At 46.6% G+C, this 19,571-nt stretch overlaps 1 protein-coding gene across 1 annotated transcript in view; it reads left to right on the forward strand.

Moving 5' to 3' along the window:
* FNDC3B (fibronectin type III domain containing 3B) overlaps positions 1-19,571 on the forward strand; it is a 278,029-nt gene that overhangs the window by 83,109 nt on the left and 175,349 nt on the right. Inside the window, exon 3 of the mRNA XM_079977640.1 lies at positions 11,386-11,461. Coding sequence (XP_079833766.1) covers positions 11,386-11,461 — 76 coding nt within the window. The remainder of the gene's footprint in view (positions 1-11,385; positions 11,462-19,571) is intronic.

Genomic DNA, 19,571 nt, shown 5'->3' on the forward strand with positions numbered 1-19,571 from the left:
GTGTTGGACAAGGTCTGGTCTGAGACAGAGCCACGCTTGCCATGGAATTCTAAGCTGCCCCAGGCAAGATGGCTTCTGCATGGATTTATAAAATGCCAACTTAGAGAGGTAAACTAACAGAATCCTAATCCTGTTTTTGAGAGCCAGACAATAGTCTGCAGATACTTGAAACTGGCAGATTGCTAAATGGGAGTACCTTGACAGGAGGATAGAATTCTTCTTGCCTACAATGCCAAGTTGGGCCTTGCCAAACGTAATGATATATGGAAGGTTTTTTGTTTTTGTTTTTGGCGTGTTTGTTCTTGTTTAAACATGACAGTTCCTGTGTTCTGGGTTTGCTTTTTCCTAGTGTTTTCCAAGAAGCGGAACCTGCCCACCAAGTTCTATGTGCCTCAGCAAAACGGACTGTTGGGGAGATGCACAAATCTTTTATCCCTGTGCAGCCAAGAGGCAGGAATTGCTAGGAACTTGATGCAGCCTTTTGTTGCTCATTCCAGCGGTGCACTTGAACCGGACCCTCATACCTTCCCCTGCATGTCACTACCAGTTAATCCTGTGGGAATGTGGTTGCAGTGCAGCAACATCTTCTTCCACCTGTCCATGGCCCAGTCTCTGCTGAAAGAGAGACGTGTGTGTGTGTGTGTGTGTGTGTGTGTGTGTGTGTAGAGGCTGCATTTTATCCTCATGCAGAGCCCACATATGCACTGCCCTCCTTTGAGGCCCTGCAGTAGGCAGCCGCCTTTTCTTGACTTCACCCTGTTTTCACTTCTAAGCTTTTTGAGTACCGTATTTTTCCATGTATAAGATGAGGTGTCTCTCCAACCCCCCCCCCATTTTTTAAGTTTAAAAATGTGGGTCGTCTTAGAGCAGTTAAATATATAAATAAATACGGTACTTGCCGCCATACACGCTCTGGCAGTGGTGAGCCGCAGGGCCTCCGTATTCCGCTTTCCTCCTCCCACTCAGCCAGGAGGGAGGCTGAAGGTGGTCCGTTTGTGCCGCACTGAGTCTGGGCCGTGGCTTCGCGCAATCGGTTCTGCGCCGCTCCAGTTGGCTGTGGCGATCGACAATACCTAACCCCTCCACACCTTTCCCTCGGGGCCTCCTTAGTCTGCTTACCTTCCCCTACCGAGCCCGCCCTACAGCTGGTGATGAGGCTGCTGGTGATCCATTTGTGCCACGTGGAGTTTGTGGTCGGCTACGCGTGAGCATCGCTGCCGCTCCAGTTGGCCACGGCGATCGAAGTAATATCACCCCTCCGCGCTTTTCCCATCATAGAAACCTTGCACCCCTCCCGGGTAACGACGCCCCCCCCCAATAAGCTCAACAACTCTGGGCTTCCCTCCCCCCAAAAAGCTCAGTGATTGTCTGACTCTGCCTGCGAGGGAACAGCTGATAGGTGGCTTGTTAGAGGTGCGCGGCTGTCAGCGTTGGTATGGCAGGTGAGCTATTTTCGTCAACAATTAAGCTCAATCTCCCCCCATTTTCTTAATTTGGAGTCCCCCAAAATAGGGGTTGTCCTATACCTGGGGGCATCCAATACACGGAAAAATATGTTATGTGTATGAACCCTGGTACACGGGGACTTTGAAGCTGTGGATTTAATAACTCCCCCTGCGCAATGTGACCATGTCCTCCCAGGTTCCTGCGCATAAGCTTTGCATTGTTGCTACATTCCTTCTCTTCTACCTAACAAGCGTGAACTGGAAGTAGTGGGGAAGTGTAAAAAAAAAAAAAAGTCACCTAGCAGTCTCCTGTATGCTTTTCTTCGTTCCCACCATCCTGCTGATGCAGCCTTGTTGGAGCTGCCTGGGGAACAAGCCACAGTGGACTTAGTTGTGTTGGCCGGGTGTTGCAGCAGCAACTGGGAAACCTGGAGCTCACATGGAACGTGGTGGAGGAAAGGAGAAACATCTAGTCCAGCCCCCTGCAATGTGGGAATCTCAGTTAAAGCATCCTTGACACATGGCCACCCAACCTCTGCTTAGAAACCTCCAAGGAAGGAGAGTCCATAACCTCCCAATGGAGTCTGTTCCATTGTCGAATGGCTCTTACAGTCAGAAAGTTCTTCCTGATGTTTAGTTGAGTCTCCTTGCTTGTAACTTGAAGCCATTGGTTCAAGTCCTAGCATCCAGAGCAAGAGGGGGGAAAAGCTTGCTTCTTCCTGCACGTGAGAGATATTTGAGCCATCACCTTGCCAACAAAGGTCCGTATAGTTAAAGCTATGGTTTTCCCAGTAGCGATGTATGGAAGTGAGAGCTGGACCATAAAGAAGGCTGATTGCCGAAGAATTGGTGCTTTTGAATTATGGTGCTGGAGGAGACTCTTGAGAGTCCCATGGACTGCAAGAAGATCAAACCTATCCATTCTTAAGGTAATCAGCCCTGAGTGCTCACTGGAAGGACAGATCCTGAAGCTGAGGCTCCAATACTTTGGCCACCTCATGAGAAGAGAAGACTTCCTGGAAAAAACCCTGATGTTGGGAAAGATGGAGGGCACAAGGAGAAGGGGACGACAGAGGACAAGATGGTTGGACAGTGTTCTTGAAGCTACCAGCATGAGTTTGACCAAACTGCGGGAGGCAGTGGAAGACAGGAGTGCCTGGCATGCTCTGGTCCATGGGGTCACAAAGAGTCGGACATGACTAAACAACAACAACAAAATCCTATCTCCTCTCAGTCTCCTCTTTTCCAGGTTTGCTTTGGGAGTGGTGTTTTTGTCTGGGAACGATAAATTTAAGCCTGCCAGATCAGAGCAGCAGTATACAGAGAGGTTGCACTACCAGAACTCAGTAGCCACAACTCGAGTCTGGTGGGAACTGAAAAGCTATGGTTTAGGTGTGCATCATCTCAAGAGCATGACTTTCTGGTTAACCTGTAGTCAGCAATACATGGCAAGAGATTTAAGTGAGGTCTCTTCCTTGTCAGATTAGTGTTCTAGCCTTCCTTTCACAGGAAGCAGTGGAAAAACCCCACAGTTGGGACTGTGGTCGGCTGATTATAGCGTTGGAGCAAAATCGCGTTCCATTTTTCCGTTCAGAAATGGCTGCTTTAGCTTTTGGGAATACTGCAGTTTCATGGCAGAACAGCAGAGTTTTCAAGTGATCGGGGGGGGGGGGGGAGAGAAGGCCTCCAAAGGAAATCTGAAGGCATAAATCTTTTTTCTTTTCTTTCTTGCTTCTGAACTCCTTTTGTGTTTAATAGAATGTTGCAATTCTAAAGTGGGGAATTGGAATGGCTGTCTCAGTGGCAGCACCGCCACAAAAATGAAAGAGGGTAAGCTTTGCCAGAAACTTGCTTCATGAGCTGTCGTGGTTTTTGGAAATGGCTGCTTGGAAAAACTTGCATCTGGTATCTCCCAGCTGCTGTGTGATGTGTTGGAAATAGCATGCAACCTTCATAATTAGATGCGTAGGAGCTAATTTGTAGGAGCCGACATCCCTTTGGCCCCCAAAATAAAATATTCAAGGTACCCATGCCATACCCACAAAGTTGATGGGCATTGCCATTCAAATGATGTGTGTGTGCTGCATTTTGTGATTGATTATGTGGGGGCAAGGCTTACCTGTCCATCCATTGTCCCCTTCCCCCTATAGTTTATTCAAGTTGAGACCCTTCTCTGGAGGTTTGTCCCATTCCCATGAAATGCATTCCGAATTTATTTGTTCAGCCCATTTGGCGAAAGGGGATGCAAATAGGCTTAGAACATGCTCCGTGAGCATGGGCCATGGTGCGTCAGGATCCCTCTGGGTTACCCTATCTGGCAGTGGGGCAAATCTGTTGATTGTTCTGTGCAAACTAGAAACACGGCAGCAGATGTGCATCTCGGTTTTTTGGTAGGCTTCTGTATCTGAAAAAAACCCATCCAAGAGCATTTAATCCTATGGTAAACAGGAGCAGGAATGAAACTGCTTTTGTCTTGACTTGCTTAGATGCGATTTGTTGAGCGAAAAACATTCACACCCTTGTGCACAATAAACGAGGGAGCACAGACCCTGTTAGGTTAGAAGAATGTTGGGATCATACCTTTGTGAGGATGGTTCTCTAAAAAAAATAAAATTCTCCTTTTTTTGCCAAATGAAACTATGATTCTACTGTAATAATCAAGCAGTGACATGTCTGTTAATGGACTATTTCAAGCCACAGATGGAAGGATAGGATATTTGAATATTTTATCTGTATTATCCACATATATGATATCACTGCATATGCAATCTAGCTGCATGTCCGAAAAGATTCTAGAATAACCTTTTCTCCAGAATACAGTCATACCTCGGGTTACAAACGCTTAGGGTTGCATGTTTTCGGGTTATAGATGCGCTGAAACCCAGAAGTACCGGAACGGGTTACTTCTGGGTTTCGGCGGATGCGCAGAGGCACTAAATCACGCTTTGCCCATGCGCAGAAGCGCCGAATCGCAACCCGCACATGTGCATGCGCGGCGCTGCAGGTTGCGAATGCGCCTCCTACAGGGATCATGTTTTCAACCCGAGCATCCACTGTACTAACTTTGAAGGTGCAAAGAGTTCTCTCTCTTTTTAAAATAGAGAAGTTAAATATTCAGTCCTCTTCCCCCATAGTTTGAAGTAGTATGGTCCAATTAGGACTTCTGCTCTCAGTCTCCTCTTTACCAGGTTGAACATACCCTCAACTCGCTCAAACGTTCCTCATATGGCTTAGTTTTCAGACCCTTGATCATCTTGGTCTCCCTTCTGTGCACACATTCCAGGTTGTCAACATCCTTCTTAAATTGTGGCGACCAGGATTGGACACAGTATTCCAGGTGTGGTCTGACCAAGGCAGAATAGAGTGGTAGTATTACTTCCCTTGACCTGGTTACTATACTTCTGCAGCCTAGAATGGCATTTGGTTGTATCCAACCAAGTCGTACTTTAGCTTTTTTTGTTTTTGATGCCGCATCCCACTGTTGACTTATATTAAGCTTGTGGTCTGTTAAGACCTCTAGATCTTTTTCATATGTACTACTGGGAATCCAAGTGTCCCCCATCTTATATTTGGGCAGCTGGTTCTTCCTGCCTAAGTGTATTAGAACCTTACAATTGTCTCTGTTGAAATCCATTTTACTCTACTACGGTCATCTCGAGTTCCAACTCTGTCTTCAGATACTGTACTTCAACCACCAGTCAAGGACGATGCTCCTGGCTCCTCAGTGCCACCACTTCAGGTGGTTGGAGAAGGTATTGCAGCCTCGGTCCAGTATACCTGAAGGAGTGTCTCCACCCCCATTCTTCTGCCCGCACTGAGGTCCAGTGCCGAGGGCCTTCTGGCGGTTCCCTCACTCCGAGAAGCCAAGTTACAGGGAACCAGGCAGAGGGCCTTCTTGGTAGTGGCACCCGCCCTGTGGAACACCCTCCCACTAGATGTCAAAGAGGAAAACAACTACCAGACTTTTAGAAGACATCTGAAGGCAGCCCTGTTTAGGGAAGCTTTTAATGTTTAATAGACTATTGTATTTTAATATTATGTTGGAAGCTGCCCAGAGTGGCTGGGGAAACCCAGCCAGATAGGTGGGGTATAAATTATCATCATCATCATCATCATCATCATCATCAACCAAACTAGTTTTATAAAACTGTTTGAGCCATACTCCTCAGCTGGAGCAGTTGTCCATTCCTCCCTGATGGTTTTGAGCTCTGAGGACAGACAGACTATATAAACAGTGTTCTTCCCTACAGTGGTGAATTGGAATGATTGGAATTCTGAACACCAGCACAGCTTACTGCAACATTTTATTCCATGTCACCTGGTAATAATAATAATAATAATAATAATAATAATAATAATAATACAAAATAATATTCTATTAAGAAAAGGCTTAAGTGTAATAGAATCCGCCAGCATCTTAGACTCCTTGCATCGGAAACGCTTGATGCGAAAACACATTACTGTCGCCTCAGTGCTGGTTGTCAGGGAAGTGTCATAAGACTCTCTCCTCCCCAACTGTTAGATTGCAGTGGAGGAATGGAATCAGCAAAGGTCTTCTCCCTGACCTCAGTAAAACAAATAAGCTGTCTTTTCTTGATGGAACCTAGCTGGTATTGCATCGCAGGGACGACTGGAGACTTGCAAAGGATGACAATGATTTGTGTGCGCGCACACCTTTGTGTGAGAAACTGCTAGAAGTGGAGACTGAGCATTATGATGCTGGAGCTGGTCTTGAGGTGGCTCACTAAATTACTGCCTGGTTGCCATGGCGACTCAGCAGGCCCGAATCGCACAAGAAGTAAAAAAGCTTTTCAAATGACGTGGAAGGCCTTTTCTTCTTTTTCTTCTTCTCGGACTGCTCCATTTGTACCCGGCCAGTTTCTGCGACTTCCAAGGACGGCAGTAGGTGAGAGCGCTCCTGAGCATGTGCAGAATGCAATTACTTCACCGTTGAAGGGCGGAGGAGGAAAACGCTTCTGGGTGACATCGTTTGAACCGGCACATCGAATGCCGAATGGGAAGGTCTGGGGCAGTTGAGGTTTCCTTTCTGGAGAACGGAGCCCTGGCCTTCACATCTAAAAAGTCCTGTGGCTTGAAAGTTACTGAAATGCTATACAACTTAAAAATAACATGCGTGTCTTTAAGGAGCGACATGTGTTTTGATCTCCCCGGCTCCCTCGCTTTGCTTTGAGTGGTATGCTTTATTTTGATGAAGCTATGACCCTTGTGAATAATGCATAGAAGTTTGGAGGCTGGGAGGCAGATGTCTTTCATTGCTGATGGAGCCGAGGTCACAGATGAACTGGCCTGGCTTTTGTCGGTTTATTTTTATCTCTTCTGGGACTCTGATTGTGGTGTCTTTGCTGTCCCTGTCTGCCCTGATCAGTGTCTTTAAGAAAGGCTTGTTGCAAACCTCGCATAATGGGCCACGTTTCCATTTCCTCTCCCTCCCTCCCTCCCTTTCTAGAACTTATAATTTTAACACTGACGGTGGGTTCCTGCCCCCCCCCCAAAACAAAGAAAGCTTAGATATGCAATTCTGTAATTTCTTAGCGTACACCCTTAACGTGCGCGCCGTTCTTAATTTCCAAGCATCTTCTTGATGTTCTGAAAGGGGGTCTTTTGCCTTTATTATCAGTGGAAAGATCATCAGGCTTGGCGCTAAACATAGCATGGTACCTTGCAGTAATGCCATAGTCTCAGAAGGACTTCAGGAATTTTGACGGGAGGGGCCGGCACTCTCTCTCAGTCTTGAGCACCGTGGAACCAACGTGGCAGAAAGAATTTTGTGTGCGTTGAGCTGAAGATCAGAAACGGGGGCTGTCTGGGAATCAGGCCTGGAGGCGGCTCAAAACCATTGATGGGTTTCCTGTATCAAGGCCTTGGAAACCGCTGTACCTTTTTGGGAAGATGCTGGAACTAAAAGGCTATTGGAGATGCCTGACTGCTGCCAAAAACAGCAGTCCTGTGCCATTGGTCTCTCTGTCTGCTAATGTTGCTGCGAACGGCTGTGCCTACACACCACCCTTTCATGCAGCTAAGTGACAAAATGCTCCGTGTGATGTCACTGCAGTTTGGAGTTCCCTCAGCTGCACTTTAATTGGTTGCTTCATAGAATTGTACGGGATGCGGGTGGCGCTGTGGGTTAAACCACAGAGCCTAGGACTTGCCGATCAGAAGGTTGGTGGGTCGAATCCCTGTGATGGGGTGAGCTCCCGTTGCTCGGTCCCTGCTCCTGCCAACCTAGCAGTTCAAAAGCACGTCAAAGTGCAAGTAGATAAATCGGTACCAGTCCGGCAGGAAGGTAAACGGCATTTCCGTGAGGTGCTCTGGTTCGCCAGAAGCGGCTTAGTCCTGCTGGCCACATGACCCAGAAGCTGTACGCCGGCTCCCTCAGTCAATAAAGCGAGATGAGCACCGCAACCCCAGAGTCGACCATGACTGGACCTAATGGTCAGGGGTCCCTTTACCTGTTACATAGAATTGTAGAATTGGAAACAATGAGAACGGTCATCTAGTGCCCTATCTCCCTAAGAGTTTTTTTGGGCTGTGTTGTGGGGAGGAGAACGTAAAAGTCTTCCTCTGTCCCCAGGTGCCACTAATTCACCTTGGGGGCTTGAAAATGGCGAGGACAACTGGAGGGCAATACAGGAGGTGTGCATGTATTCCATGCAGAAACATGGCTCAATCTTGTGGGATTGCTGTCCAGTTTGCCCATTTAGCGCAGATGGCCCGTTTCTCCATTACTGCAACCGTGTCCCCATTGCCTGCAACTGAATCTTTTAACTAGAAATGCAGGGAAGTGAACCTGGGTGTTTTTTGCATACTTCTCTATAGTATTAATGCTTTGCTTCCTACCCCTCCATAGAAGTGAATGGCAATCATGTTGGTTTGCAAAAGGGGAACGAGGTAAATGAGTGCATTTTGCAGATTCCATAGGACAGAAGCTCAGCTTGTGTCATGGACTGGCTGGATGTAGAGGAGTGGGGAGGGGGCAGCAGCTGGGAAGGGAAGCAGCTTCCCAAGGGAAGAAGGCTCAGAGCCAGGAAATTGGTGGTGGGATGGCCATGAGCGGTAAGAGGGAGAAGAGGGAGCAGACTAGGAGGAGAAGGAGGTTTCAGAAGCCGAATAGGTAACAGGGTTTAGTGAGCAGGAAGAGGCTGGGGCAGAGAGCAGTCAAGAATCAGAGGCAGTAGCAGAGGGGGCCCAAGCGACAGAGATGAGGCAGGCGGCTGAAGAAGCCAGGGGGTCTCTCCCTCCTGCTGCGACCCGCTCCCCTCCCCCTGGTCTCCCAGAACACGAAGAGGAATGAAGAGGGTGGAGCAAAGAGAGACAAGACGAAGGAACCTCAAGTTGCTGGGGATGGAGCCTTAGCCCCACTGCAAAGAGTTGCTGTGATCACTAGGCCTGAGCTGCTTTGGTTTCTTTAAGTAAAGAGTTAGCTTCACCAACATTGGGTGTGTTATGGGGTAACGTTGAACTGGCTTGCAGAAGCTAATTGTGCCCCCAGATTTTGTGATGCACCCCCCTTTTTCCAAGTACCCACATTCTGTTATCTGACCCTTCAACTCTGCAGGATCATTTGCTTCGGACTCTGTAAACTTTTGTGCCATTAGGATATGACCCTTTCAGACACTGGTGACTAAAATAAACCTAGACAGCCTCACACTGTGCTCAGGATACTGCTGCTTGCTAAGATGTGCAATGTAAACAGAGCTATAGATAGCTCTTTCCTCCTTGTTTGTGTTTGGAAGCCCTTAATAGAGGAAGATGCCACGTCTTTCGAAAACGACTTTTCATGTCAGATGTTCTTGTGTGCAATGAAAAGGGCGACAGCTGTGACTTGGGTGGTGGTGGTGGTAAGCCTCTCTAGCATTGCCATGTCAGAAAGCAGTGGACACGGAATGGATTCCCGCCCCCCCCCCACAGCGTTTTTAAAATATCAGATTAAATAAAGAGAATAAAAACTTACGCATGCATTAACTTAGCATGACTATAACTCAACAAATGCTGTAGCGTGTTTTCTTTGGAAGCTTTCAGTCTAGGTTAACTGAGAGGAGACCATGTTTGCAGTCTCTGAGAGCAATAATCATGTTCTATTCCACTGAAGCAAAACTAACAGTGTTCCATGTTTTTAGTCATTCTAATCATTTTTCCAAATCTGCGTTTAATGGGCCTGGGGCAACAACATGCACCCTGCCTCTTTCACACACCAGTTTTGTGTGCTGACATCTTTGTCATGAACTATATAACCAAGCGTTATGAAACAGGTTAATGCACGCTAAGGAGATAGTGCGCCCCGCTAAATCTTGCAAATAATTGCTCGTATATGGAGGGGAAAGAGAGAAAGATTTTGGGGGATTTTATGACGCATAAAATTGACTCTGGACGTGCTAAATGCGGTCGGGGTGTCTCCCAGGCACCTGCACACCGCCCATTGGCAATCTTCCCTTGTGTTCATCGAATTACAAGATTACTAATAAGTGGTACTGGGAGGAATGAGCTTGCACGAGATTACCCTTCCACGAACAGGCAGGTTGTGGTTTGCGATGATGGATGCGGAGGCGCGATCTCTGTTACGCCGCTCGTGCAAGCAGGCCATTTGAGTGAGCAGTCATAGCTGTGCAAAAATATATTCTGCAGCAGTTCCCACCCCACCCCACTCCTGATAGCATACTGTTGCATGTATGTGCAATAGTGACAGCAAAGTGCATTGCTCTCTACAAAATGTAAGAGGGCAGTCCCCTGCCCTGAAGAGCTGGCAGTCTAGAATTGGACACAGGTGAGACTGTAAAAGGAGAGGGGAGGAAGATGATAGCAAGACAGAACAGGGGTGGACTGTGCATTTATTTAGTTAGGTATACATTCATACCTCGGGTTACAGATGCTTCTGGTTGCGTGTTTTCGGGTTACGGACGCGCCAACAGTGGCGTAGCGTGGGTTGTCAGCACCCGGGGCAAGGCAAGTAATTTGCGCCCCCTAACCCATGGATTTGCGCCCCCTAACCCTAACCCCCAGATGTTGCGCCCGGTGTGGCCGGCCCCCCCTGCACCCCCCACGCTACACCACTGCGCGCCATAACCCGGAAGTACCAGAACAGGTTATTTCCGGGTTTTGGCGCATGCGCAGAAGCACTAAATCTCACTTTGCACATGTGCAGAAGCGCCGAATCGCAACCCACGCATGCACAGATGCTGCACTGCGGGTTGCGGACGCTGCGGGTTGCATGGATCGCGTTCGCAACCCGAGCATCCACTGTACCTTCCTTTCTATAGCCTTTCTGAAGTTTTGTCCTTAATAAAATTTCTCTCGATTTCCCAGTTTTTCTTCACCCTATTATTTGTTATTACCATAGTACCATTGCTTCCCTGGCTTGTTTTCAGCTTAGCATCAGTTTAAAAAAATATGTCCCCCCCCCCTTTTCAACTGTCTGGTCTTGGCTTGCCTTATTGCCGATTTATATTTTGGCTTGACGGAACATGTGTGTTTTTATTTCAGGCGAGACTTTTGTATTTTAACATCTCCTATTCTGTTGTTTAGTCATGCTGGCTTTCTTTTGTATCCATTATTGTTATGTCATGTATTTCTGTGTTTTTATATTGTAACCCTCCCTGTGATCCTCGGATGAAGGGCAATATAGAAATTTAATAAAAAATAAATAATTCCAGGACTTCTCTAGTTTAACTTTCCCTAAGCTGTTGGCCTCCCAAATGTTTGGGGCTACAACTCCCTTCATCCCAGGTCATCGGCCATGTTGGCTGGGGCTGATGGGATTTGGAGTCCCAACAACACATTGAGGGTTTCAGGTTGGAAAATGATGATTTAGTTAAGTCCCCCACCCCCATATCTTCTTTCATGCCTATGTTCTGGAAAGAATACATACAATTCATGGATATGTTTCGTTATAAGATTCTGACATCAGGTTCTTTTATTTTGACAGGTCATTTTTGTCCAAGTTAATCCAGGTGAAACTTTTACAATAAGGGGAGAAGATGGGACTCTTCAGTGCATTCAAGGTAAGGAAGCCTTTATTAAGAGAACATTCCTGTTTTTATGTGGAAAGCACATTTCTGCCCAATTAATATCCTTGGCTGATCACCCGTGGATCCATTGCTTTTGCTCTGTCCTTTCACCAATGAAAATTAAGCATTGTTCATGAAGGTGCATCTGACAGCCTTAAATGTTTTCAGTGTGCCAAATTTTTAGAGGAAGCGTGGATGACTTGCAGTTCGGCTTTGCAGCCCTCGAAGACACTATTTTATTTGGAGCCGGACCACTGCTCCATAAGAGAGTCCCTTAGACAGGTGCATGAACTTTGAGAAGGTCCTGTTGCCTTTGGCATGGTGGCTGGGCTGCTGGACTTCCTTGAGGCTAGCCCAGAAGCTGCAGCAGGTGTGAGATGTGGAGGGTCAACTGCTCACTGGGATGGACAAACCCCATGATATTACACCACTGCTGAAAGAATTGCATGGGATACCAGTTAGCTGCTGGGCTGGTACTGGTGCTCCAAGGGCTATGCAGCTTGGGACCAGAATGCCTTAAAAAGTCATCCATCCTCTAGGTCCCCAACTAATCACTGTGTTTTGCAGGAGAGGGCGTTCTGCAGATGCCATCCTATCAGGAAGTCTACTTAGCACAACATCAGATTTGGGCCTTTAGTTGGGGTCGCACCAACCTACCTTTAGAACTCCTGCCCTCCGCATTGCATACCAGATGTGCTCCTTCTATGAGAGCCAGTGTGGTGTAGTGGTTAAGAGTGGTGGACTCGTAATCTGGTGAACCGGGTTTGGGTCTCCGCTCCTCCACATGCAGCTGCTGGGTGACCTTGGGCCAGTCACACTTCTCTGAAGTCTCTCAGCCTCACTCACCTCACAGAGTGTTTGTTGAAGGGAAAGGAGAATGTTAGCTGCTTTGAGACTCCTTAGGGTAGTGATAAAGCGGGATATCCAATCCAAACTCCTCCTCCTCTTCTTCTTCTTCTTCTTCTTCTCCTTCTCCTTCTCCTTCTCCTTCTCCTTCTCCTTCTCCTTCTCCTTCTTCTTCTCTGCTGTCTTTTTGGAGTCTGCTACATGCATTCCTCCTTCAACGAGTCTTCCAAAATCTGTACCTCACTCAATAGCTGCCTTGGGTTTGAATTGATTTTGTGCTGTTCACCTGTTTTTTGTATATGTATCTGTTTTATATATGCTGCATCGCAAATCCCTTTGAGGTGCCTTGTGGGAAGAGATTCATAAACGAAACAACAGTAATTGGAACATCTTGAGGGACAAATGTTCCCCAGCTCCTGTTCTTCTCCATTTAGGCAGACGTTGGGGGTCTTTGAGCAGAGTGTGGACAGCCATCTTTTGGAGGGCTTCCAGGCAGAAGGTTGACCTAAAAGTCCCCCCCACAACTCCTTGACTCCATAGCAACTGCCATATTTATGGTGAGGAAGGAGGTAATGCGGTGGAATGGCTAGAGTGCAAGTCTTTAGCCTGGGAGACCTGGGTTCAAATTCCTCTTCGCCATGAAACTTAACTGTGCCAGTCATTCTCTGCCAAATGGACTCACTGCAGTGGTTTGTTGTGAGGGTAACATGGGTGGTTCAGACACATACATTATGTGCACGTGGACCTTCTCTCATCATATAAGCCATCCCAGACTCTTGTGATCATTACCTGAGGCTCTTCTTTGTGTGCCTCCTCCACGTAAGGTGTGGAGGTTGGCAAAATTAGAACGGGGCCTTCTCTGTAGTGGCTCCCCATTTGTGGAATGTTCTCCCCAGGGTGGTATGCCTGGCGTCTTCATTATATAATTTTTAGGCGCCTGACGAAAACGTTCCCCTTCAACCAGGCCTTGGGCTGATTCATATTCTTCAGTCTTTTAAATGCGTCTGTGGGAAGTGGGGAAGGTTATTGCTTTGTTGCTGCTTATGTTTTTATCTTGTATTTTATTCTGTGAAACGCCCAAAGATCTTGTGATAAAGGGTAGGATAAAAGGATAATAAAATCCTCATCTTACCCAGTTTTAGGGACCGGGTGGCGCTGTGGGTTAAACCACAGAGCCTAGAACTTGCCGATCAGAAGGTCAGCAGTTCAGATCCCCATGACGGGGTGAGCTCCCGTTGCTCCTGCCAACCTAGCAGTTCGAAAGCATGTCAGAGTGCAAGTAGATAAATAGGTACCGCTCTGGTGGAAAGGTAAACGGCGTTTCCGTGTGCTGCTCTGGTTCGCCAGAAGTGGCTTTGTCATGCTGGCCACATGACCCGGAAGCTGTACGCCAGCTCCCTTGGCCAATAAAGCGAGATGAGCGCCACAACCCCAGAGTTGGTCACGACTGGACCTAATGGTCAGGGGTCCCTTTACCTTTTTTACCCAGTTTAGCATACAGGAGGTGGGCATTCAATGTGGCAACTTCAGGTGGATGCCACCCAGCTATGACAGTCGGGAGTTCTATCAAACCTCTGCCTTTAATAATATCACCCATTGCCCCTAAAGAGAGACGAGAAAAACCAGTAAGCAAAATGTCAGGTTAGATTTTCTTCACTATGGCCACATCTGAGGTGTTGGATCAATATATAATTCATGCCTAATGCTGAAGAAAAGCGCATTTGTGCTTCTCACTGTAATGGCAAAACTTTCCCAAGTGAAGCTCACACCTTCACCACTTTTATTTAAAATAAAAATGCTCCCTGTAACGTTGCCAGTTTTGGGGGAAGGTGGGTGCTCGCAGTCATGCATAACTCTGTGTGAGTCATTCATGGTAAATAAGTCTACCCAGGGGCTATGGTGTTTTATACTTTATTTTTCCCCTCCTTGCTTGAAGCCAGTGATCATGAAAGCAAGAAAGCTAATCATTTGAGCTCAGTATTAAGAAAGAAGCAATTCATTCGTGACCTGCAGTCGAATAAGCTCATCAAACGATTTCCATTTGTGGTGTGTGTGTGTGTTGTTTTTTTCCACCTCACCCTCCCTCCCTATTAAGTAGAAATGAAAAGCAGCAAATTGAGATGGCTTGGACTTGTGACTTACCTATTGATGTCCGATGCCCTAGTTGTAGCTCCAGCCGTTGCAAGTTGCCAGAGTTTTCAGTATTAAGGCACTTGCGTCTGGCTTCATAGGAGAATTTACCTGCATCATAAGATGCAGAGCTGCTGTTGCAGCAGCCTTGATTAGTCACCTTTGCTTAAAATTATTGTTATTGTTATTATTTATTAAATTTGCATACCGCCTTCTATCTCGCCCTGGTCTCAAGGTGGTTTACAACATATATAAAATCACAAAATAAATAATAAAACCAAAAACAACCCAGTACTCCCCCTACCCCACAAGAAAAACACACCACATTTTAAAAGGGCGTTGGATGTCAGTCAGCCAAAGGTCTGGGAGATGAGGGATGTTTTTGCCTGGCGTCCAAAGATGTATAATTCAGGCGCCGGACGAGCCTCCCTGGGGAGAGCATTCCACAAAAGGGGAGCCACTGCGACCCTCCAGAACTCTCACGGAGGAGGCACATGAAGAAGGGCCTCAGAAGGTGATCTCAGGGTCCGGGCAGGTTCATATGGAGAGAGGCGGTCCTTGAGGTTATGCTAGTTAAGGCTCTATTGGTCAATACCAGCAATTTGAGTTGGGCCTGGAAACTAATTGATAGCTAGTGCAGTTGGACAAAGGAGAGTCCACCGCCTCCATAGGCCGTTTGTTCTGCTGTTGAACAGGCCATACAGTGAGGAAAAACTTAGCAACATTCCCTTCCTTGTAATTTGAACCAGTAGGTTCTGGTGCAGCATCTGAACACTGGAAGGCTGGCTCGTACCGTTATCTGCTATCCTGTGCTCAGATCCAACACATTTAAAATTCCCATGGCTGCTGTCCATTTTAGACAATCAGAGCAACATTTTAGAAATGTTGTTAAAGGCCTAATGGTGAAGGGAAGGGCAGTCCAGGCATTGGGGGGGGGGCGGGGAGAGGGAAGGCCAAGCCCCTACCCAAATGGCAGAGCTCTCCACCTCAAGCTCTGGCCCCCTGTGCGTAGCTCTAAATAAAAACGTCCATGTGCGCACATTCCATTTACGCACATGTGTTTAAGATTATGACATTTCTGTATAGAGTATTTTTATTGAGTCTTTCTCGGTATTCTTTTCAGTTCTCGGTCTTGAAAAGCCGGTGACATTCTCCGATCAGTCAGATCCCGGTCTCAGTTGGTAGTCTGGCTGTAGTGTTGATTGAATTTTAATGGAAAACATTTGTGTTAGCGTTTTGAGTTTCGGCGCTCCCCTCCGTTCTAAACGCTCATTCCCTTCAAGGAGAAAGGCGGCGATGTGTTGAAATATGGGCACAACGGGTTGCCTTTTGGCTAGCTGCAGACTGGCCTGACTGGCTGCCACCCAGCGCGTGCCATTTTTATTTTATTTTTAAACCTGGCATTAGAACCAGACAAAATGGCTGGTGGAGATAGAGATAAATGAAAGGTTTAATGCATGTGTCCTATTTATAGCCTACCTGCCTTAACATGAAACTCACGGTGGTGCATATATAGGGTTATAGGTTCTTACATGTGCTAAGCGAAAACTTCCATCCCATTCTGTGCTATGCAGAAGCATGGTTCTGACTTATGTCAACACAATGCTAAAACTAACTAGGGTTGGTGGTTCACCATCAATCACTTTCCAGTCCCTTACCTCTGCACCTGTCCCTAGTAACTTAGCAGCGCGAAAGAGGAAACAGGATGTCTGTATAATTGTGCTTTATGGGTCGTTAACACCAAGCAAAGAGCAGCAGCTCTTTATCCCTTGCCAAGGATGATATCTCTTGTTGCAGAATTGGGCAGCGTGCAGCTCTCCTATTTTGGATCCTATCTCTCTCTCTTTTTTTTTTTTAAATAAAATTTTTATTGATTTCCAAATTTTTAACATACACAAAAACAACATAAAAAACAAACACAAAAAGTCATATTTTCTTTACCTTATTTCCATAAACCTCTTTTCCCGGACTTCCCCATACCTTCCCCTTTTTGCATCCTTAATTTTAAACAATTGTTCAGCAACCCTTCTTAGCCAATTAAATATAAATTCATTCTCCTTTTCAATTCCACCCTAAAATCAAACACAGTTTACCGCTGCAATTCTACGTCTTCCTTTCCCTCAGCATTTTAGCACTCCTCAATTTTATAATAATTCTTGAGATACGTCTTAAACTTCTTCCAGTCTTCTTCCACAGTCTCTTTCTCTTGGTCGCGGATTCTGCCGGTCATTTCTGCCAGTCCCATAAAGTCAATCACTTTTGCCTGCCATTCCTCCAGCGTGGGTAACTCTTGTGTCTTCCAATACTTTGCTAGAAGAATCTTTGCTGCCGTAGTAGCTCTCTCTGTGAGGCTTGTAGGATCTTGTCAGTACGCTAAAGGTGCCCTTTACAGTGCAGTGGGATCCCCCACCCCTCGTAAATGATTATACAGCCGGAGTTTCCGGAGTACAGTAAAGAGCAATTCATAAAATATCTGCCATGTGTCATTTTCCTGTACATGAAAGTGAATCCTGAAGCTTATATGTTTTTAGTGCCTTACTGGGGTTTTTCCTTCTTCTTAAGTGCAAATCTTTTGAAAGGGGATTTGCTTCCCTGAAAACCCCAAGGACAGTTTATCGTTAACTTTTAAGGAGAGACTTTTGCACGTCGATCTTGTTTCCCTCCCGTTTCTTCCACAAAATCAAGAGTGCAGTGGTACCTTGGTCGTCAAACAGCTTAGCTCCTGAACAAATCGGCTCCTGAATGCCGCAAACCCGGAAGTAAGTGTTCTGGTTTGCGAACGTTTTTGGGGAAGCTGAATGTCCGACGTGGCTTCCGATTGACTGAAGGAAGCTCCTGTAGCCAATTGGAACCCACACCTTGGTTTTTGAATGGTTCTGGGAGTCAGAACGGACTCCTGGAATGGATTAAATTTCACAACCAAGGTACCAGTGTAAATGCAAAAGGATTTTCAAGCCAGGAGGTGTCATTCTGCCCCTCTGCTGCCACCCATAACCATCCCTGCTCCTCCCAGGTATTCAAATACACCCCCCCCAATACCTCTGGATTAGCAGTGGTGCCAGTGATGAGATGATGTACCCCCCCCCTTTCCATGGTCACCCCAAGCAGTGTGCCCTCAAACAAGCCACAACTTCATTGCAGAGTTCATTGCATCGGCTATTATTTTGGGTGATGATAGATTGGAGAGCAGGGGAACAGAGTTGGTGGGAAGCCAAAGAGCCAAAGATTTGACGCCTTTACTCTTCCTTCTTAAGAAAAGTAGTGTGTTTCAGCTGTTAGGGTGTGGCAGGAACGAGTTTGTGGTGGGAGAGGCAGACAGGGCATGTGGGGCATCCTCTTGCCCTCATCCTGGTCCCTTGGAAGAAGAATCTCAGGCGTCGGAAAGCTCACCTGCAGTTTGGACTCTTCCAAACTTCCTGACTTCTCTGAGCCCAGTTTGGCCGAGAAGCCACACAATCGCTAATCAACTTGCCGGCTTTTTCTGCTTGAGGTGCTTCATAATAGTTCCAACAAATTATTTTTGCAAACTTGCACACACATTATAGGTTGAGATCAGATCTGTGGTTGTAATGAGGAATGTGATATCCCAGGACAGAAATGAGCGGAACATAGGAAGTAGACGATAGCTCATATTAACAAGAAATGTATTGAACAAATGGTGACAAGATGAATCACCCGTACCTCTGCAACGCATAAGGAACAATGCCGCCTAGCAATGATAACACTGATTTTCTTATAGAAGCTCAAGTAGTAACCACATTCTGCAAAGAAGGATTTCTCCTGCCCCCCGCTTCCCGATTTTGGTAGAATTACCAACTTTATAGCTGGCCTAGGACCTTAGTGGTGAAATTGCTTCTCTCCAAACATAAGAAGCTTTACCTGCTAATTTCTTGCCCAGCTGGAAGAGAGGTTGATGGACGGGGAGGGAACATTCTTGACGGTGTCCCCCCCACCCCCAAACAAGAAGCAATTGGTGTATTAGACCTAGCAAACCGGTCCTCTCCTCTTTCCCCCCCTTTAAATTCCAGCTACCCCAACTTGTGCACGCTATTGAAGCTCAGTGGGGCATTGAGGTACATCACCAAATGCCATTGGTGTGCTGCTCCCTCAACATTCCTGGCATATTCCGATGGCCAGCTGGTTTCAGGACAATGTCAGCACCTGTCAGTAGAGCAGTAGCTGCAGTGAAAGACTGCTGGTGGCTAATATACTCACGAATTTACTGGGCAGTGTCTGATAAAAATCATATTATTGGCCTATTCAAAACCTTTGCCAGATTCTTTCAGAACATAATACTGCACCCCAGGCTTGCAGCAGGCCATACAGGTATACAGGTGTAATAATAATGAACTATTCCCCTGCACAATAAGGATGGTGGTGATTATTATTATTATTATTTATACCTCGCCCATCTGGCTGGGTTTCCCCAGCCATTCTGGGCAGCTTCCAACAAAATATTAAAATACAATAGTCCTTCAGATATTAAAAGCTTCCCTAAACAGGGCTGCCTTCAGATGTCTTCTAAAAGTCAAATAGTTGTTTATTTCCTTGACATCTGATGGGAGGGCGTTCCACAGGGCCACTACCAAGAAGGCCCTCTGCCTGGTTCCCTGTAGCTTTGCTTCTCGCAGTGAGGGAACCTCCAGAAGGCCCTCGGAGCTGGACCTCAGTGTCTGGGCTGATCGATGGGGGGTGGAAACGCTCCTTCAGGTATACTGGGCCAAAGCTGTTTAGGGCTTTAAACCAACACTTTGAATTGTGCTCAGAAACGTACTGTGAACCAATGTAGGTCTTTCAGGATTGGTGTTATGTGGTCTCGGCAGCCGCCCCCAGTCAAATACTTTCAGGATAGTGAAAGAGGGCATGAAGCCATTAACCATTGGATGATATGAGCCCAGCAGAGACTCTTTCTACACCAGGACCTAGTCTTCTTGGGGATGTAGTCTAAAGCAGGCAGCAAACTCCACCTAAGGCTTAAATTCTGGCAGGAGAAAGTCATCCATTTCACTCTCCCTTATTCATTGTTTGCTTTCTGCTTTGACTGACCATGTGTGAAGGGACAGGTTGCCTGTAAAATGAGTAGAGGGGATAACTTTAGTAGATCTCGGCTGCATCTGGCAAAATCTCC

This window comes from Podarcis cretensis (genome assembly GCF_951804945.1).
Source record: "Podarcis cretensis genome assembly, chromosome: 5".
Taxonomy (NCBI): domain Eukaryota; kingdom Metazoa; phylum Chordata; class Lepidosauria; order Squamata; family Lacertidae; genus Podarcis; species Podarcis cretensis.